Source organism: Melitaea cinxia, chromosome 3, assembly GCF_905220565.1.
Source record: "Melitaea cinxia chromosome 3, ilMelCinx1.1, whole genome shotgun sequence".
NCBI lineage: Eukaryota > Metazoa > Arthropoda > Insecta > Lepidoptera > Nymphalidae > Melitaea > Melitaea cinxia.
The window spans coordinates 9,712,547-9,735,171 of record NC_059396.1 but is presented as its reverse complement, the minus strand read 5'-3'; the positions used below and the strand labels follow the sequence as shown (position 1 = coordinate 9,735,171).

Sequence of the window (22,625 nt, the reverse complement as noted above, 5' to 3'; positions counted from 1 at the left end):
TTAGTTCACATTTTATTTTAAGTTATTATGTAACTTATTGATCAAATAATATTTACATTCACTAAATATAACACAACGTAAGTATTTTTGTTAATTGCTTTTTATTTTGAATTTCAGATATAATTGTGAAGATGCTAATTGTTACGCGGATTTATCCCGACTTCGAGGTCTTAAATATGTCACGTGGCAAAATAAGGCAAAATTAGTACAGCAAGACCAGGTATATTTTTTTTTATTGGAGTAAAACTTCTACACGTACGTTTGATTAGGAGAGTAAGCTGGTGAATGCGCGACGAGAGCGTTACGAAATGTGTGATCGGGTGAGGCGAACGGAGCAAGAGAGAGAGGTGCGAGCATACATTTTATTTCTGTCGTTCTCTCATAGCCAGTTACTTTTCGTATATCTAAGATACAGTGCAAGCCTATTGCTAAAGAAGTTTTACTTCAGTCATGTGGTCTAAAGCACACTCGTTTTTTAACAAATTGAATCAATTTCTTTTCATTCCATATTTGAGACAAGTTTCGCTTCAATGAAAAATTATATTTTTAAGAGGATTACTTATATTAGTTACCATACATAAGCGGTTTTAGCTAAGTTCTTTAACATTTTGTTTGAAAATGAAACATGCATAAATGAGTAAAACTTTACCTAACAAATAAGGCTCGATTTTAGGAATTCGTACTCAAACTATTCCAAACAGTATTGACGTACTGAGAGGAGCTGAGTTTCCAATATAATTTAATGTAACTAGTTAGTGCATCTACAGTCGTTCTCCTTTGATAAATAAAATAAATGAAATGAAATATATTAATAACAAAAATAAGCAACATCAGAAAAACTGTAATTATTTTATTAATAAGAAATAAGAATATTGTACTAGTGCCAATATTTGATTATTATTACTATCTCTTGCTTAGTTAATAAGATATAGATAAGACACATAATTTAGTTATAGCAAAAGCACTTATGTTAATCTTATAATAATAGTTTTTTTTACCGATGTTTTAAATATAGAATAAATTATCACGTTAAAATATTAGTGTAAATAATAATTATAATATAATTCAATACGCGTTTTTTTTTTAAAACTATATATTATTAATTTTATGTTTTAGGGGCATGGACCCGGAGGAGTATCGCACGCTAAATTTACAAACTATTCATTTGATGTCGAAGAGTTTTTACGTCTAGTAGAGATCTGCGCTTCATATGTTCGAAATCGACAAGATTTTAAGAATTTTATTGAAGCTTCCAAGATGAAAAATGCCCATGAAGAGCTGTAATTTTTTTTAGATATATGCATAATAACAATAACATCTCTCTAGCAATGTGATATTTATATTCTGAAAATTATAGGCATTAAATATTTTACAACTTAATGATATCGACTGTAGGGTACTCAGTCATTAATTTTATGTGCCTAGTTGCTCAGCTTTACTAAATTCGTACCTTAAGTTGACATTATAAGTTAGCTCAAAAAAATTAATAAATCAAAATTTATAGAAAAAAAGTAGTTAAAAAATCTCAATAATTATATAAAAGTATAATTTGTAATATATTTGATACACTCATAACAAATTCTTTATTTTGATGTTCACATAGTTCTGCTTCCATAATGTCTTTTTTAACCGGCTGTAAAAAAGAAGGAGGTTCTCAATTTGATTCTGTTTTTTAAATGTATCGAAATTTGTTACGGGGTGTACCGATTTAGATGATTCTTTTTATATTTAACCGACTTCAAAAAAGGAGGCGGTTACTCAATTGAACCATATATATATATATATATATATTTTATATATATAATTATATGTATATTTTATGTATACATACATACATACATACATACATACATACATATATATAATCACGCCTCTTTCCCGTAGGGGTAGGCAGAGACCACTTCTTTCCACTTGCTACGATCCTTACATACTTCTTTCGCTTCGTCCACTTTCATTATTCCCTTCATACATGCTCTTCGGTTTAGGGTACTCTCGACCTGGCCTTTTTTCTAGACGTTCCTTATTTGGTCTCGGAACGTCCGCCTAGGTCTACCCCTTTCAACCCTTCCATCCACACTCGCCTCATACACTTTTTTCGTCAATCGTTCTTCACTCATTCTCTCGACATGGCTAAACTATCTGAGCATACCTTTCTCAATTTTTGTCACTACATCTTCTTTCAGACCACAACGTTTCCTTATCTCACTATTTCTTATCCTGTCACTCAGTTTAACTCCTATCATACTTCTTAACGCTCTTATCTCAACTGCATTTATTCTGCTTTCATGTTTCTTCTGCCATACACAACTTTCACTTCCGTACATGAGTGTCGGAACCAACACCCCCTCATGCACAGTCAAACGAGCCTTGTTAGACACCTCCCGACTGCTCATAAAGGAGTGCAAAGCTCCATTCACCCTGTTTCCTGCATTCACTCTTTTTTCAATATCACTCTCACACTTTCCATCTCTTGTAAACTTTGAACCCAGATACACAAACTCATTCACCTGTTCAAGTTGTTCATCTCCAATCACGATATTGCAGTCTGTCACTGCCTCATCTCTTTCAAACACCATCACTTTCGTCTTCTTTACATTCATCTTCATTCCCTTTCTTACAAAAGCTCCACTCATATCAGTTACCATCTCCTGCAACTCCTCGGGCGAAGACGCAAGTAATACTTGATCATCAGCATAGAGAAGACATTTGACGAGTAACTCATTCATTCTCAACCCATTTTCATTCTCTTTTAACTTTGTCAAACAATTGTCCATGAACAGATTAAACAGCCACGGTGAAGCTACCCATCCCTGTCTAACAACTTTTTCGATATTAAACCTTATTATTGATTTATCCTCACACAAGCACTAGAATCCCTATAAAGAGATTGCAATGTTCGTATGAGGACACTGCTCACACCATTCACAGACAATGCTGACCACAATTCATTCCTCATCACTCTATCATAGGCCTTATTATATTTTATGTATGTTTGGGGATAACTTCGTCGCTTATGGACCGATTTTGATAATTCTTTTTTTGTTGGAAAGGAGATATCTCAAATTTGGTACCATGATAAGGAAACGAGGATCTGATGAGTGAATCCCAGAGAAATCGACGAAAACCCTCGAAAATCGTAGTGACGACATGTGCATTTGTTAATTTTTTTCCTCTTAGTTTGTATTACTTGTCGATGTAATTGAAGTCGGTTTTTTCGTTTGCGAGCAAACACTATTATCTATTAGTTTTAAATTGGCCCGTGAAAAGTGATGTAATGCATGAAATTGTATCTTAAGTAGCTTTTAGTGCCTTATTTGGTCCGATAGTGTAGGATGTAACGTAAGAGATAAATAATAATATCAATCCTGTGTTGCTTGTTAACTGCGTGGCTACGGCACTAAAGAATTTAGCCACCCCCTCTCTTCCCGTGGGTGTCGTAAGAGGCGACTAAGGGATAACACAGTTCTGCTACTACCTTGGAACTTAAGAAGCCGACCGATGGCGGGATAACCATCCAACTGCTGGCTTTGAAATACACAGGCCGAAGACGGGCAGCAGCATCTTCGGTGCGACAAAGCCAGTACTGCGGTCACCAACCCGCCTGCCCAGCGTGGTGACTATGGGCAAAACACATGAGTTCACGTTATTTTTGGCGTAAACTTGTAGAGGTCTATGTCCAGTAGTGGACTGTTTAGGCTGTAATGATGTGTTGCTTGTTAACTAATACTAAGGATATTCGGCAGAGACTATTTGAAAGGAATTTTGAAAAAAAATCTACAATATATTGTCTGACCTGTAAGCTTTATTCACGTAAGATTAAATTAAAGCTAATATGGAACAACACGAAGGTCGAATTTATAAATGTGCTTTTATAGTTAAAGTTGATTTCTCAAGGTTTGATACACGAGTCGGTAAGTCTTTAGTATTGTCTTAGACTCTTCGTACAACTTCGTTCTCAACCTATTAATCACAGATGTGTAATTGAATATCTATGTAACGTCTAGTTAGCATGAAGCAGCCGATCTCTTCTGATTTATCCATGTTCACTTTTTGTATGATTTCTTCTAAATAAGAGAATCTCGTTTTTCCTTAACTCGAACAACATTTTTACATCAATTCATATGATTTCGTGGTAATGATTTTGTCTACCTTAACGCTAGACGGAAAATTATACATAATTAAAAAAAATGTAGGTTTGTATATTATGATTTGAATTTAATTTTTTTAATGGGGATTCTTTTAAAATTCTCACTTTTTATTTAGATTAATTTTGAGTATTAGTATTAAAAGAATTAAACATAATGCGTGTGAATGTAATAGTATCATTTGTAGGTACTTAATTATTAAAATTAATAACAATCTGTGACGAAATCATTCCTATATTTTTGGTCGTTTGTTAAAATATAAAAATCATGCATTTAACAATGTGATATGTAATAATAATTAATTATTGATATTTTATGCGATCTTTGTTATATTTATAATAATATTATTTTGCTCAATTGATTTAATATAGCTATCGTTTAATATAATAAAATATTAAGTTTTGATCGTAAATAAATGTGATTATTAACAACAAGTCCTTTAATTGAAAATGTTAATATAGATTATAAATACTTACAATAAGTTCTAAGTCAATACTTAGAAGACATTTGACGTTTATTTTTTAATTTTAAATTAAATTGATAATTTCTGTCTATTTCGTAGTATGTATTTTTATTGGGTCGGCAAGAATGTAATTTCGGTTTTTAGTGTAAAATAAAACTCGATTATACAAAACTCGATATTTCTAGACAAAAAATTAACATTTATCAGTTAAATATCTTCTATTCTGTTCCATGACATTTTGCTACCTTTCTGGTAGTAGATCCTTCGCTCATAGAATTTCTGACAGCAAAAAACTCAACCAAGCGCATTTTGAGGTCTTGTTACTGATTACTGATTTTTTTTTAAATTTAAGAAGTTTTGTAAACTTTGAAATAAATGATAATCCGATGGTGCAAGGTCCGGGCTGTATGGGGGATGTGACATCATTTCCAACAAAGCTTTAAAAGTTCCTTACGTGCTGCCAAAGATGTGTGAGGCCTCACATAGTCGTGGTGGAATACGATTTATTTGCGGTTTGCTAATTCTGGTCTTTTCTTTTTGATTGCTTCCTCCAATTTGTCAAGTTGTTGAGAGTAAACGTCTGAGAGGATCGTTTGGTTGTTTGGAAGCAGCTCAAAATGTACAACACCTTAGATAATCCCACCAAATTGACAGCACGATATTTTTTTGATGCAACTCAGATTCTGATATGGTTTGCGCTGGTTCATCATTTCCTATTAACGTTATTGTAGACGATATATTATTCATCGGCAATTATAGTTTGTTTAAAAAATCGCTTGCGTTACGTTTGAAATGGGTATCACAAACATTGATTCGTTGTGTTCGGTGAATTTCTCTCAATCCCTGCGGAACTCAAATATCCTGCTAGTGCCTAGTCGTCTTATAAGATTTATAAATTTTATTGTTGTGTATGATACATTTAACTGTTTTACCATCTCTCGCACAGTTATATGATGATTCGATTCAATTCTGACTTCCATTTTGTCCTCATCAATTACAGAAGGTCGAAAGAACGTTGGTTATCTTTCACAGAAAAATCTACACAACGAAATTTTTTAAAATAATTCTGACACGTGCGTTCTGTTAAACAATCAACACCATAAACTCCACTTTTCTCTTTGTGAGCCTCAGTCGTTTTATTGCCTATGAATGTAACGAACACAACGCTATCTACTGATGCAAACCGAAATTATCAACTTTCTTGCCAACCTATAACATTATTGTTTGAAAAAAGTTGTATTATTTTAAGCTTAATACTATAAAATTATTTTATGACCAATAATTAAATTATATATTATGGATTAAGGACATACATTACGAAAAACTTATTGCAACTACGGAGGAATCTCTAAAAATCATGATATACATATATATTTATTGATTATGAATATTTAAGATACCTATTTAAGGGTACTTTTATATATGTACATATGTACAACAAACTTATGTAAAAATTATGATCTGTAAAGATACTTGCAGTATTTATCGGACCAGATAGTTTAATGGTTTGTATTGTAAGAACTTACGTTTTACATGTTTTATATTGAATTTAATAACCTATATTGTCTCATTAATAGGAAACCTTTTGTCATGTGCAAATACATCTCGCTTGAATTAATAATAAAATTATAGTAGTTTTTAAAGGTATTACTAATTTATATTCAGTTAATGTAGTCTTATGAACTGGCATTTAATTACATAGCATTTTTACATAATGCCTTTTTATATTTAGAATTTACTACTAGTCATATATAATTTAAAAAAAATGTTTTACTTTTTGACATCAAATAATTCGCAACCATCAAAATTACCACAACATGTTGAAGTTTATTGTCTGTAAAAAATATGAAGTAGGCATGTGGTGATGAAGAAACATACAAAATAATTTAAAGTTAGAGCGGATTTTAAGGTTAAAAAGGACTTAACTATTATTATACGTGTTTTTCTAGTAGAAAGACTTTTCAATCGATAGTCTAACCAGTGAGTAAGCATTTCTATCAATTTTCTGTAATACCTACACAATATTATAAAAAAATTATTTAGTACAAACGAGTTAAGTTTAATATTATGTTAAACATCATTATCTTACAAACTAAAGTCCAATCTTTGATAATAATTATCTAACCTGATGTTTCTTAAAAATAATAAAATAATAATTTTGTCACTTATAATAAATAAAATATGCAAACTATTTTACAGGTTTTATTGTACCGACTCTTTTTACTTCATAATATTTACGATTAAATATTATATATACCATTTTGAGTTTTGACATGGTTAACTATTAGTTAAATCCATATAGACCAGTGCTTTAAGCCTTTGAAAATGCCGAGACCTACTCATACGTCTCGGGTAGGAGGGCTCTCGGTGAGAACCCCACGTTGGACGGGATCCTACGGGTGCGCCGGATGGGGCAAGAAGCACTAATGCGGAGGTGGGGGGAGGACCTGGTGGAGCAGCCGTATGGCACACGCGTAACGGCTGCCTTGCGCCCGGTCCTTGAGCGGTGGATGCGCCGTAAGCGCAAACCCCTCACCTTCCGTCTGACGCAGGTTCTCACCGGGCACGGTTGCTTTGGTGAATACTTTTGTCGGACGGCCCAAAGGGAGCCGACGACTGAATGTCACGATTGTGGCGCGGCGGTGGACTCTGCCCAGCACACCCTCGAGGTGTGCCCGAGATGGGCGGCGCTACGTCGCGATCTGACGACAGTCCTCGGAGGGGACTTGTCACTGCCGAGCGTTATCACCGCGATGCTCGGCGACGACGAGTCCTGGAAGGCGATGGTCTCCTTCTGCGAGACAGTAATGTCCCAGAAGGAGAACGACGAGCGGATGAGAGAGGGGGCCGCCGACGAGGCCTCCGTCCGCAGGCGACGAACGGGGGTGCGTAGGAGGCGCTACTTAATGCGTTTCCAGTAACGCCCCTGTGCCCGTGTCGGGCCGGGATGGGAACCCGGTCCTGCTAGACATGGCGTCGTCGGGATTGTTCAGAGGTGAGCCGGACAGTTCCATGGAGGAGAAGTCTGGTCTTTTCGCCGAGGCCAGCCTGTCGCTGGAGGGATCCTGTTGCCTGCAGATCCAGGACCCTCCAATTAAAGCGGCTGAAGGCTCCCGCAGGGGTTTTGGTCGGTAGTGCACCCCCAAGTGCTAAGCCGACATACGGTCTAGGAATGCCTACCCGGGCATTCTGGATATCACCCGTAAATGGGTTACCCTGCGATATCAAAAAAAAAAAAAAGCCTTTGAAAATGGTAAAAAGTGAAAAAAAAAATATTAGAATGAAACCCATTTAATCCATTAAAATAAAATCCATCAAACTCGGTCCACCCAGTCAAAAATTCTGAGGTAACATACATAAAAAACTACAATCGAATTGAGAACCTCCACCTTTTTTCATGTCCAGGACCAGAGAACAAGACCTATTTCCCTCCGGCGTGGGGTAAGACAGGGAGATGTAATATTACCGAAACTGTTTACCACTGCGCTGGAGGATGTCTTTAAGACCTTTAAGACCTTGGATTGGGGGGAACGAGGCATCAACGTCAACGATGACTTCATCTCCTTCGTTTCGCCGACGATATTGTTGACGTTGGATGGACGTTGGATGATTTAGGTCAAATGCTGGCCGGCCTAAATGAGTCCTCCCAACGTCTCGGTCTCTATGAACTTGGACAAAACGAAAGTTATGTTTAACAACCAAGTCATACCGAGACCGGTATCGGTCGATGGTACCCTTCTCGAAGAAGGAGGCCGATAGGAGGATTCGGTTGGGCTGGGCGACGTTTGACAGGCTTCGTCGAGTCTTCACTTCGAAGATTCCGCAATGCTTTAAGACAAAAGTCTTCGAGCAATGCGTCCTGCCTGTGTTAACATACGGAGCCGAGACGTGGACGCTGACGAATGGACTGGTCCACAAGTTTAAAGTCGCTCAACGTGCAATGGAACGGGCTATGCTTAGGGTTTCTTTCAAAGATAGGATTAGAAATGAGACTATTCGCGAGAGGACGAAAGTAACCGACATAGCCCACAGAATTAGCAAGTTGAAGTGGCAGTTGGCTGTTCATCTGTCTCGAAGGACCGATGGCCGTTGGAGCAGACGGGTCCTGGAGTGGAGACCGCGCCTTGGCAAACGCAGTGTGGGACGTCCTCCGGCCCGTTGGACTGACAATCTACGTAAGATTGCCGGTGTAAGCTGGATGAGGATTGTGGAAAACCGGGATGTCTGGCGCGAACTTGGGGAAGCCCATGTCCAGCAGTGGACTGCAATAAGCTGAGCTGAACTGAACTGAACTGAACCTTGTGGGACGTCCTCCGGCCCGTTGGACTGACAATCTACGTAAGATTGCCGGTGTAAGCTGGATGAGGATTGTGGAAAACCGGGATGTCTGGCGCGAACTTGGGGAAGCCCATGTCCAGCAGTGGACTGCAATAAGCTGAGCTGAACTGAACTGAACCTTTTTTGGAAGTAGGTTAAAAAAAGTTATTCTTATTGTTAGTAAGAAACTCGTCTTATAAGGTGGTTCCGCATAAAAAGACCTGTTCCCAATAACGTCCTACTTTTTTTAAACTTCCCACACTTAGGGTAATAGTTACTAATATTATTGCTATTTATCTCGATTTTATTTGATTTTTTGAGGACATGTGTAATTGTTCAATAAGCTCCTCTTTACTACTTTCAAATAAGTGCCGAGACTTAGTAGGGGTACGATGAATTAAAACCGGTATGATTAGTTAGCTTTTGACATAAATACATAGCTTTATCATCATTATACTCTTAGTTATATATTGATATGTAAGTTGTCTTCAGTAAAGATAAGAATGAAGGCTTCGTAAAAACCACAGCAGTGCTTAGAATGGTCTCAAATTAATCTTCAAAATGTCTGAGAGAGTAGCAGCTTTAAAAGACGTATCAAGATGTATCAAGTCAAGGCGATGTTTATTAATTTGATTTTTTATGTATGTTCTCCTATAAGTTTAATTTAGTTTTTAGTTATTTGACGAATTAACTGTTATTGGGTGAAAAAAAACTATTGTTTAATTTATATAATTGTATTTTAATTACGTTTATGTTGATTACTGAACTAAAAAATGAAATAATATATCTTAACCTTTTGCAGCAGTAGGGGAACACCGGGCAAGACGGGGTGGTGGGCAAGACGGGGCATCAGGCTTTTCAGGTGATTTAAATTGATCAATCTCATTCGCTCTGCCATCTCGCTACTAGCCGCCGCGACAGCTCTTTGTCATACGAGTACTAATACTGTGGCTATTCATTTGTTTTAGTTATCGTCGAAAAGTAGATTTCGTTTGTTCGTATTAAAATTTCTTATATATACGTTTCGTAGTACATGAAACTTGTATTTAGTGAATTTTAAGTGGCACCTCGGTTAATCCTATTTACAGTACATTGCAGTAACAGGTAATAACTTGTTTTGTTATGAAACATTATTCAATTTTTTTTTGTTTGAATATTAATGTTGAAACGAATCAACGGGCAAGATGGGGTATCTGATGCCCCATCTTGCCTGACACGATTTTGATTATTTATATTTTTTTACATATTGTTTTAGGATAGTTTATATTTTAAAAAAGTCATATATGTTTATAAAATAAACTCAGGAAGATGAAAACGGTCAAGAGAAGCACTGAATAAGGCGATAGAAGTTGTTTTGAAGCGAGAAATGGGATATATGTTGGCTGCAAAAATTTTCTTAGTCCCACAAACTACATTGGAATGAAAGGTAAAAAAGGCAAAAAAGAATGTAAAGGTACCTTTGGGTACCAGTATTCTCGCAAAAAGAAGAAGAAGAGGATGGGCTCTATGGATTATTTATTAGACATAGAAATCGGTTTTTTTTAACTGTAGATACTGTGGCAGCACCTCTTACAACAACAGCAACGAGCACTGCAGTTGTTGTTACAGATCCTGCTACTTCAACAGTTGTGACAACTAGTACAACTGAAATTAACACATATTTAAATTTGAGTCCTTCCCCTAGATTTTCTTATTAGCCTAATTTAGTGCATTAGCCAGTCCAAAGCAACTATTGCCTCTTCTAGTGACCAAGAAGACATTAAAAGTGGCGAAAAAACGCGGTAAAACTACTACCATAACCTCTTCACCCTATAAACAGAAGTTGTTAAGTTAGAAGAATTTATTTAAAAAAAAATGTGACAGAAAAGTTAAAAAAGCAAAACAAGGAAATCAGACAGAAAAAAGGAGCGAAAACAGAAAAAGGAAGAGTAACAAAACCATTTCAAGGCTAAAGCCACAAAGAAATATAATCCAAAGAAACGTATTAGACAGTCGTCTTCTGAAAAGAGTGATGTTGAAACCGAAAACACTCATTGCCTACATTCTACAGGATTATATTTTGACTCCAAGAAAGGTTGGATTGCTTATTCTTCTTGTGGTAAATGGTTACATTATGGCTGCGCAGGAGTGGATGATAATGATGCCGAAGCAACATTCATTTGCGAGTTCTGCACTCCTGAATAGTCGAGAGAATGGCTATACCCCATCTTGCCCATTAGGCCCACCCCATCTTACCCGACCTATCGGGCATGATGGGGTGGTATGTCATTTTTTACATTTTGTTATATTATTAACAATTCTGTGGTGCTGTGTTCCTGATTTCAATTTAATATGTAAGATTGATAACTACAAGCCTGATTAAGAATAAATATGATTATGAAACCATGAACCCCTACGATTTCTGGAGCTTTAAACCTTAACTACCCCATCTTGCCCGGTGTTCCCCTAATTGCCATATTTGTTAATTTCAAACATAAGGTCCGTAATGTGATTAATTAAAGTGTAGTTGCCCAATCTGGACCAAGGACTAAGACTGAAAAAAATTTGTAATTATTAACATTTTGTGATTTTTATTATTAGGGTTAATATTTTTTTATTTATAAAACTAAGATTTGTTTCACTTATGATGAAAAATAAATGAGTTATAAGTTATATGCGTTTTCTAAGACTTTATCAAGACCACGACACTAATTTGTATGAATTTCCCTTTTATTATTAAAAACCACGAACTTAACGACGAGTAGTTTAACGCCACTGCTTTTTAAAGATCAGATTTTTCTGAAACAAAGCCTAAAATCTTGCAGTTCAATTATTGACCTTATAAAGAGACCTAGTGCTCAATAAGAACTATAGATAAGCTTTAAAAAAAACTTTTTTTGACTGTAACTGGTCATAGGTATCTTGTTTCTATAAAATATTTCCTTTTCTAATACAAATAGTTTCTTTGATTACGATGTCTTATACATAAACACACTTTTCAAAATTGATTTATAAGGATTTCCAATATAGCCATAGTTATATTACTGCAAATTTGATGATAATGGCATAAGAGACACGTAGTCGTAATAAATACTCGAAGGAATACGGTTGACGTAGTAATAAAAGTTTTAGTAACGGTGACTTTCGTGCCGAAAATACGACTAAACTGCCGTCCTTTTTTTTTTCGTCCTGTCGTTAGAATTTGCGTCGAACTCGTATTCATTGTTGTTTTACTTTAACTATAAAATATTGTTGTGTAATAAGTAATAAGATATTAATAAGTACTAAAGTAAATTTAAATTTTTTATTCCCTTTGATACTTATCGTACCTATTCTCATTTCTTCGAAACTCGACTTCCTTCGAAATTTTTGACAATTTAATACACTCCTTATCTTGTATCTATAAGACCGTAAAAGAGAACAATAATTCAATATTATAAGATCTGTATATTGTTGGTACAAGAAAGATGAAACATTTATTACGAGTACGTAATAAACACACGGTACTCTTACCGCTACTTTAATTTTTAAAACGCTGCTGTTCATAACAGCTGTAATTATATGTGGTGAGATAAAAGGTGGGATTGCTTCGAATCAATGCGATTAGTCATATTTGATTTCGTCGATGTTAATAACTATTGTTACCGTTAATATGATATATTTAGATGTAATAATTTAACGCAATAAAATATTAGGTCTTTACCTATGAAATTGCCGTTTCGTCGTACTAGCTATTTCAAAACTAAAAAAAAAATCGCTAAGAACTCGAATTTCAAATTATTTTTATTTTAAAAATATAGAATTCTTTTTTTTATAATTAGTCATTTGTTTAATGGTTAGCGTTCTAGCAACGAGAACGCAAGATGCCACAAAAATCGTTTTTGTATTCGCTCTAAACGCAAAGAGTGTACACAGTAATGCGGACGCCACACCACACTGCAATATTCCAAGATACTGCGAACCAAAGAGTTAAATAATAATATTTTAGAATTTCTATGTTTGAGGTCTTTAGTGTACCTGATCACAAATCCCAACATTTTAGAAGCTTTGTTGCAAATATTCTCAATATGAGGAACAAAAGTAATTTTCCTATCAAACAAAATACCTAGATCTTTAATAGTGTCCACCTCCTGAATCAAATTGTCGTGAATATGGTATTCAAATGTATGATGATATTGCTTTCTAGAGAACGACAAGAAGAAACATTTTTTAGAATTCATTTGCATATTATTTAACCTGCACCATTCGATAAGCTTGTCAATATTGCTTTGCAACAACGTAGCGTCAGAAACTGATTCTATAATTCTCAAAATTTTTAAATCGTCAGCAAACAAATAGGGTACAGAAAACTGAAGGTAATTAGGTAGATCATTTATAAATATGTTAAACAAGACAGGCCCCAAATGAGAACCCTGAGGCACACCTGAAGCTATACTACGAGTGCTAGAGCTAAATCCGTTCACTACTACATAGAAACCTCTGTTCCCCCCCCCCTGGTGAGATCTCGTGAGATTTTATTCAACTCCCTCCCCCATCCCCCAATCTCACGTTAGATTTTTCAAAATGTGGGTTTCTTACGTAAACGCGGATGTTGGATTGTTATTGTAAAAAGAAAAAAAAAAATTGCTTCGTGCTTTTATTTACGACTAGTAATAATTTAACAATAGAATGCTTAAATTGTAACTACTGTGATTAAAAAAAGAATATCTACTCTAATTCACAAAAGCAATAATATACTCCCTCATATTGTCATAATATAATTATGGGCGATTTTAACACATGTATGGTAAAGCGTGATAGAAGATCTGAAAGACTCAGTTCCATCCTTGATTCGTGCAATATGCAGCTGTTGCCACTTAAACCCACACACTATTTTCCCGGTTGTGTGCCTTCACTTTTAGATCTCATCATAGTTTCTGCTCCAGAATTTGTTTTCAAATTTGGACAGTGTCCCGCGGAGGGTTTCTCGTACCATGATTTGATATATCTATCTTATAATTTACGTCCTCCTAAACAAAAGGCAAGAGTATTGATGCAGCGGAATTTTGGTAGAATGAATTCAGATAGTTTACTGTTAGACGCACGTGAACTGAACTGGTCCATAATTTATAGCGAAACGGATATCGACAAAAAAATAGAAATATTTAATTGCCTACTAGCTAATTTATATGACAAACATGCCCCAGTAAGACCTGTTAAAATTAAGCATCTTCCTGCACCTTGGATGACCAACGAGTTAAAGTTGTTGATAGCCAAAAAGCACAGGGCTAGGGCAAAGTATAGGAAGTCCAATTCTGATGAGCATCGTGAGAGATACGTAAAAATACGCAATCGCTGTAATACGATGTGTAGGGATGCGCAAAGACGTCATATTCATAAATCGGTTGAGAACGGCAACCCAGCAAAAGTGTGGAAGTTTCTTAAATCACTTGGAGTTGGTAAGCAAACAAGTAATTATTACTCAGATATTTCTACAGACGAACTAAACCGACATTTTGCTTCACCTGATTCAGACTTTGACGCCAATACAAAGGCTTGTACACTACATCATCTTTCCCAGCTACCAGCTCCTAATCATCCTCCGTTCTTTTTTAGTCAAATTACTGAATGTGATGTTAAGAAGAACATATTATCCATATCGTCTGATGCCGTCGGTTGCGATAACGTTAGTCGTAAGATGCTGGTACCTATCCTTGATGTAATTCTCCCTGTTCTCACGCATATCTTTAATAGTTCTATTGATTCTGGCATTTTTCCCATTACTTGGAAGGATGCTTACGTTATTCCTTTACCTAAAAAATCTAATCCTTCTACTGTTACTGACTTTCGACCAATCTCTATCCTTCCTTTTCTTTCCAAAGTCTTCGAACGCATAGTCCACTTTCAACTTACTTTGTATATGACGAAAAATAATCTCCTAAATCCACTTCAATCAGGGTTTAGAACAGGACACAGCACGACTACTGCTCTTGTCAAAGTCACCGAGGACATCAGATATGGCATGGATAACAAGAAGCTTACTGTTCTGACTTTATTAGACTTCAGTAATGCTTTTAATACGGTAGACCATGACGTACTTCTTAGTACCATGTGTTCACTTAACATATCTCCATCAGTGATTGACTGGTTTCGTAGTTATCTACAGAGGCGCCGGCAGAGAGTAAAGATGGCAATAGATCTTTCCTCTTGGTCTAATTTGCCTGTCGGTGTGCCTCAAGGTGGCGTCTTATCACCTCTTCTATTTGCCATTTTCATTAACAACATCACGAATAGCATTTCTTCTCTCTACCATTTGTATGCAGATGATTTGCAGATCTATGCTCAGTCTGACCTCGAAAACTTGCCTGGGGCTATTACTATAATTAATAAAGATCTTGCTGCTGTAACTGAATGGAGTCGCTGTTATGGTCTTAAATTAAATCCAGTGAAATCGCAAGTTATAGTATTGGGTAGTCGGGCTTTTATTTCGAGGATTGACTGGGCTTCTTTACCTCCGGTGCTCATCAATAACACTTCCATACCATATAGTAAGTGCGTTAAAAATCTTGGCGTTTACATGGACGAGAATATGAACTGGACAACGCAGATTAAAGAAGTGAGTAGAAAAATGTTTTCAACTTGGCATTCGTTAAGACGCTTACAATACATGCTACCGACTTCTACTAAAATTGCACTCGCGGAATCTCTTTTCCTGTCTCATCTCGACTATGCCGATGCGTGCTATCCTGACCTTACTGAGTAACAACTGACAAAACTTGAGAGGCTCCAAAATTTAGCTATTAGATTCGTATTTTCTTTGCGAAAATACGATCACATATTCGATTTTCGTAAAAAGCTCAAGTGGTTGCCAATCCGCTTTCGCCGGAATACTAGAATACTGTCGCTGCTTTACTATGTGCTTAAAAGTCCCCGGGCCCCAGAGTATCTAAGAGAAAAGTTTGTAGTGCGTGAATCTGACAAGGCACTGCGCTCGAATGATACAACTACGCTGTATATACCTATCCATCATACTGCTTTCTACAATTGCTCTTTTACAGTGCAGTCAATCATTCTGTGGAATGCTTTGCCTAAAAGTATTAGGGAGGCTAAAACTCTTACATCATTTAAGAAGCTACTTAAAGATTTTTACCTAAATTGTTAGTGAAAAGCTGGTCTGTGTTAGTAAGTTTACTCGTAGTTATTCGTAAATGTGCTGTCGATAATTATTCAATTTTATATTTATGATTAACTATTACCTACTTGATAATTAATGTAATAGGTATGTATTTATTTGTGTATTTAATTCTTTATATGTTTATAATATATACTATCTATTATATAAAAAATATATATAGCACGGAATATAAACGTACCATAAAACATAATAAAGGACAAGCTCCGAACGAATATCAACCTAAATACATACAATATACAATTCAATATTTAAAGAATTATGAAACGAATATTAAATAATATGAAAAACTCAAAAAAATTTCGACGTCTATTCTTCAAGCTAATTTTTTATTTATTAATTTAATAAAGCGTCGATTTAAGCTAAGATTGTCGCATTGCTTTGTCACGTCAAATATTTTGAGTCAATTGCGAAACGCATATATATAATAGGTATGTATTTATTTGTGTATTTAATTCTTTATATGTTTATAATATATATATATGTATGTATATATGTGTGTATATGTATTTATGTATATATTATTGTATTATTAGATTGTAGGATCTACTTTGTTTTTTTTTTTAATTTTCTGTTTTGCCTTTTGATAACCCTACTCTTTTTATTTTAAAATCTCCTCTACCCCAAGGTTGTCTGGAAGAAATCGCTTACCTAGCGATAAGACCGCCTTTGTGCATTATATTGTTTTGCAAATTTTATTTTTTAAAGATGTATGTTATGTTGGCTTGTAATATGCACAATAAAGTATATTTCTTCTTCTTCTTCTTCTTCAGTCCATGGAGAATCATGCGCGGTCTCAAGAGACTATTGGAACCAACATATCCATATGATTTTCAGTAAAATCATCTGCTCCTTCAACTTCGTTCTGATCCAGCCACTCTAAGCCGTTGGCATAAAACAAATATGGTGGTTTGACGGTCAGTAGATGTACAGCGTCGAAGTATGAAGGAAATTTTTTCTTTCGAACGAATTAGTGAATGATCTTAATCGTATTACGATTACGCTTAAGATTAAATCTTAAGCATGTACAATCTGGATAAAATGGACCAAAATAGTAGGTATAATTTTTTTTGTTTCAATCAGAAAAAAAATTGCGTGATATTTGCCGAGGCCCCCCTCTCTCCAACGTAAGATTAGATTTTTTTTTTTTTTTTTTTTTTTTTATGACAAATAGGCAGGCATTTGACCACAATCTCACCTGATGTTAAGTGACGATGCGGTCGAAGGTGGAGCATGCCTGCCTAATAACAGCCTATTCACTCTGGCCTTGAAGGCACCCAGATTGTATCGTTCGGGAAACACAGACGCGGGCAACGAGTTCCATTCCTTAGCTGTGCGCATCAGAAAAGTAGAGCCAAAGCGTTTTGTGCGCGTAGGTGGCATATCGACGACATAAGGATGGAACGATCGACCGCGCCTAGTGTCCCGATGGCGGAAGGTTGTTGGGGGAATTAGATCGTGTAATTCCTTCGCACACTCACCGAAATATATTTTGTAGAACACCGACAAACGAGCTACCCTACGCCGATGATCGAGACTCTGCAACTTGGTGTCTGTCAGAGTAGGGTCACCTATGAGTCTCTTAGCTCGTTTTTCCACCGAGTCCAAAGTTGCCAGTTGGTATTTGGCGGATCCATCCCAAAGATGGCAGCAATACTCCATACAAGACCGAACTTGTGCTTGGTATAGTTGAAGCAGCTGTTCTGGAGTGAAGCATCGCCTGACCTTAGAGAGAATGCCTAGTTTTTTTGCTGCAGTTTTTGCTTTGGACTCGATGTGTTGCCCAAAGTTCAGGTTGGACGATAGCTCTACACCGAGGAGCTGTAGGGAGTCGGTAATTTCCACAGAAACATCCCGGAAAGTCGGAGCCAGGTGTAAAGGGCTCCGTTTAGAGGAGAACACACACGCCTGTGTGTTTGTAGCGTTGAACGTGACCAGATTGGCATCGCCCCATTCGGAGACTGCCTGGAGGGCGACGTTCAAGCGGCTGACCATATCCTCTCGACAAGACTGGATAACATCCTTACTAGCCCTTGCACTCGAAAAGTATCTGTCCGTCACTGTGCAGTCGTCAGCGTACCCAAAGGTACCGGGGACGAGCAGATCGTTAATATGCAGCAGGAAGAGGGTAGCGGACAAGACTGATCCCTGAGGAACACCAGCGTCGATAGCCTTTTGGTCCGACGAGTACCCGTCAAGGACAACTTGTATTGAACGTTCGCTCAGGAAGTCAGAAATCCAAGTGCAAAGGCCAGGTGGAATGCCATATGAAGGAAGCTTGCTTATAAGGCTCGCGTGCCAAACCCTGTCAAAGGCCTTCGAGATATCGAGAGACACGGCAAGTGCTTCGCCGTGTTTGTCAATGGCCTCACTCCAAATATGTGTGGCATACACTAGAAGGTCCCCAGTCGAACGGTGCTGGCGGAAACCGTACTGCCGGTCGCTGAGGAGATCGTTACCTTCCAAGTGGGCCAAGAGTTTGTTGTTTAGTTCACGTTCCATAGTCTTACAGAGTATGGATGTGACCGAGATGGGACGGTAATTGACAGGGTCTGCACGACTACCTTTTTTGGGCACAGGCTGCACGTTGGCAAGCTTCCAAGACTTCGGCACTTTGCCAGTCTTAAGTGACAGGCGGTACAGGCGTGTAAGAGGTGGAGACAACTCAGGGGCACAGGTACGCAGGACTATCGCTGGTATACCATCCGGTCCGCTGGCCTTGTTTACGTCTAGAGTTTGCAGGATTTTAAGGATCTCCTTTTGGCGTATGCGTACTTCTGCCATAATGCAGTCAGCACGAGTTGAGATTGGTGGTGCTTTTCCTGCAACAACCAGACGCGAGTTCTCAGCAAAAAGAGATGCAAACAAATCCGCTTTCTCCTTTGCAGAATGGGCCAGTGATCCATCAGTCCTCAGCAATGGTGGAAGTGACGGCCGACAAAAGTTAGATTCAACGGCTTTTGCCAGGGACCAAAACGCTTTGCTCCCAGAAGGGTAAGAAGCTAGTTTGGCCCCAATGCGGCTGATATGGTTGAATCTAGTCCTGCGTAACGTCCTTTTACATGCCTTGGCGGCTCGGTTAAAAGCTTTCTTCAAATTCCGAGAATTTGGAGACTTGCGCGCTCGAGCTTCAGCCCATGCAGTGTATGCCGACCGCTTTTTGGCTTCTGCACGATAGCATTCCGCATCAAACCATGGGCGAGCTTTTCCATTCGTCACTACGTCAGAGTATGGTATAAAATATTCCATACCCTGACGTATTACCGCGGTAATGGCTTCAGCGCAGCTCGACGGATCATCAGAAGAAAAGCATACCTCTCGCCAAGGATAGGACGAGAAAAAGTGACGGATCTCATCCCAATCCGCTGCCTTATATCGCCACACCCGTCTTGGGCCACATGGGGATTCTTCGGGTGGGGAACAGACGGATATTGATTTTACCAGACAGTGGTCAGAAGTACCCAGTGGTGCAGAAACTGTTATTGAGTACCTGTCTGGATCAGTTGTTAAAAATAGGTCTAAGCAGTTGGCGGTATGAGAGTCTACGTCTGGTACCCTGGTAGCACAATTTACAAGCTGGGTGAGGTCCAGCGTCAAGGCTAGTTTACGCACTTCTCTCCCAGCATGGTCGGTCACCTGGTATGGGTACAGCCACTCCTGGTGGTGGGCGTTGAAGTCCCCCAGGATGACTAACTGTGCCGAAGGGTAACGCTCTCGAGCCTTATCCGCCGTTAGGGTAAGATGGTCACATAACTGAGTTGTCTCCACGTCTCCACTGTGCGAACGGTAGACACAGGCATACAGGATTTTCTCCTGTCCTGTGTCCACCAGAACTCATAGGATGGAGTAACTGGATGTCTCAAGGTGCTTAAGACGCTTGATGCAAATGTCATCACGGACGTACACACAGACTCCGGCACGAGGTATGAACCTGTGCTCCAGAGAATACCCGGGGTAGCTGAGGTACGCCGTGTCAGCCGGACATCTGATCTGCGTCTCAGTGAGGAACAGCAGCTGCGGTTTTTCTGTTTCTAGGTGGTGGTGGACAGATTCGAGATTGGAGTGCAGACCTCGGATGTTAGAGAGGTGCACTTTCAGTGGGAGGACGTGCAGCCGCTGTGTATACCTTTTTTTATTTTTGTGTGCTTTCATGTGGAGTGAATAGGTGCTGGGGAATGCGAACTGGACGAGGCGGCATCCTACCTACCAGGTGTCAGACTCTACACCGCCGCACGTAGGGAGACTGACGCGGAGACTGCGGGGACGCCCGAGCCCCCCCAGAATGGCTACCTGGTCCTCCCTTCCGGTCGCCAACCGGCAAGGTAGAACATTCTGGGATTTTTCGTCAGGTGGCGGGGCAGCCTTTCACAGGTGGCTTTCCTGCTACTTGGGCCCCCAACTTCCTACGGTCGGCCAGCGGCGGCACCGTGCCTCGGATCCCGCTACCCTCCGAAGCCAGGCACCCGATGCGGCAGTGATGAGCAGACAGAATCGGTCACATAGAGTGCCACAACTACCCAAACACATCCCCCAAATGGCTGCTCTGGGACCCGCCCCGGAACACGGCAATTGCCGTTTGGCGGCGCGACTTTACCCAGAGGGTGGTAATTAAGCCACGGCCGAAGCCTACCACCTCAAGAATTTTGTCGGCTCTTACGACAGGTCTTCTTGCCGGGCCGTAGGAAATTGTATTCTACTGCCCGTCCCTACACGGGGAGAAATTTGACTCGACCCCCTCCCCCCTTTAAACATCTCACGTATTTTATGAACGCCCCTATATGCGTTTAGTAAAAAGAGCTTATTTTAATATTACAAACATACACTCCAAGTTTATTTATTTGTATAGATAACAAATAGCAACTAATCTATTTATTTCCATGTTGATATAATTATTGATATAATAATTATTAAATTTTGATTATTTTTATTAGTATTTTCTTGACTTATTTTTGACTTTTTTGTTACCTTAGTAGGACGTTTATTTTTGAATTTTGCCGTACAATAATTTTAAATATACTTGTTTCAGTGACATTAACATGTTGTCGAATGTTGTATACTTCGTAAGGTACAGCGTCCCACATTCTCTTCAACTACCCCAAACTCCTCCATCCTGTCTATGACATCCTTTCCTGTGAAATTCTTCATCCTATTAATGTTGAATGTTTGTTAATGTTTGTGTTTAGTCTCTTTTGAGCATTTTTATCTAAATACTAGCTGACTCGGCAAACGTCTTGCCGCTAAACGCTATTTAAAAATAGGGATTGGTGGTAGAAGGGTGAAAATTTAGGGTTGTGTATATTTTTCAATGCCAAATCATAATAAATTAAAAAATAAATAATTTATCTAAAAATAAAAAAAGTTAGGGGTGGACTAACCTTAACATTTAGAGGGATGAAAAATAGATTTTGTTCGATTCTCAGACCCACCCAATATGCACGCAAAATTTCATGAGACTCGGTCAAGCCGTTTCGGAGGAGTTTAACTACAAACACCGCGACACGAGAATTTTATATATTAGATATAGAAATTAACAAAATTAAGTTGTAGTTAGACTACGTGAACGTCCTGTTTTTCCTTTCATAATGTGTATAATATATAATATAATTAAAATATTAGATGTACTTTTAATGTTATTGTCTGTTGTTTCAGGTTGTGGTTTAACAACAAAAGCAATAATAAATGTAGCTTACAATCTTAACGTGTCTTTTCTATTCCACGTGATATTAGCGAAATTGACAGTGCCCCCATGGCACAACTGAAAGCCATTAAGCCCAAGAATAATAAGTTGTATACTTCGTAATAGGATACACATTCGATAACAATTTAATAATTATTCGATATAGTGTGTTATATGTGTTATATCAGTACCTATTAAATGATGAATAAATAAATAAATTAACCATACAAGGGTATACTTAATCATACATTTCAGTCGTAAGGCAATATTTAAAAATTATAGCGATATAGTGCGATTTCCGATTAGGAAAATAGCAATTATTCCCATCTACCTAAAATTATATCGATGGCTCCTAAGTATACTGAGTCAACTAACAAATTTTGACTATTTAATTTTTTTAAGATATTAATAACATTTACTTCATTTCCTATCTACCTATGTAACAAAAAAATAAAGTTATTAGAAGTAGAGTTGACTCAGTATACTTAGGAGCCATCGATATGATAGGTACTTATTGCATACTAGTTATCTAATTTTATTCTACAACCTAAACAAACTTGAAATAAGGTACAATATTTTGGAATGGTTGACGTCTCGGAATGCGTTGAAAAAAAACAACGAAAACTCCCATTATCTTTGTGTTAAAACAGGTAAAATTTGGGGAAAGGTACTTATGATCCAAAAAAAACAATTGGTATCTTTTTCTATCTGCATTTCTTTGTTATATGAAAAACAATGACATATAGCTAACAAAATAATACTTAAGTACATTATAAAAGAGTTTATATTTATATGTTTGTTATATTACTCAAAAAAAGTAAGGAAGATAGATATGTCTTTAACCAGCACCTAACTCACTATTATCTTATTTAT

At 37.6% G+C, this 22,625-nt stretch overlaps 1 protein-coding gene across 1 annotated transcript in view; it reads left to right on the top strand.

Annotated features, from left to right (window-relative positions):
* LOC123669770 (EGF domain-specific O-linked N-acetylglucosamine transferase) overlaps positions 1 to 21,773 on the top strand; it is a 36,976-nt gene extending 15,203 nt beyond the window's left edge. Inside the window, exons 10-12 of the mRNA XM_045603361.1 lie at positions 118 to 220; positions 1,117 to 1,280; positions 21,725 to 21,773. Coding sequence (XP_045459317.1) covers positions 118 to 220; positions 1,117 to 1,280; positions 21,725 to 21,773 — 316 coding nt within the window. The remainder of the gene's footprint in view (positions 1 to 117; positions 221 to 1,116; positions 1,281 to 21,724) is intronic.
* The last annotated feature ends 852 nt before the right edge of the window (positions 21,774 to 22,625 follow it).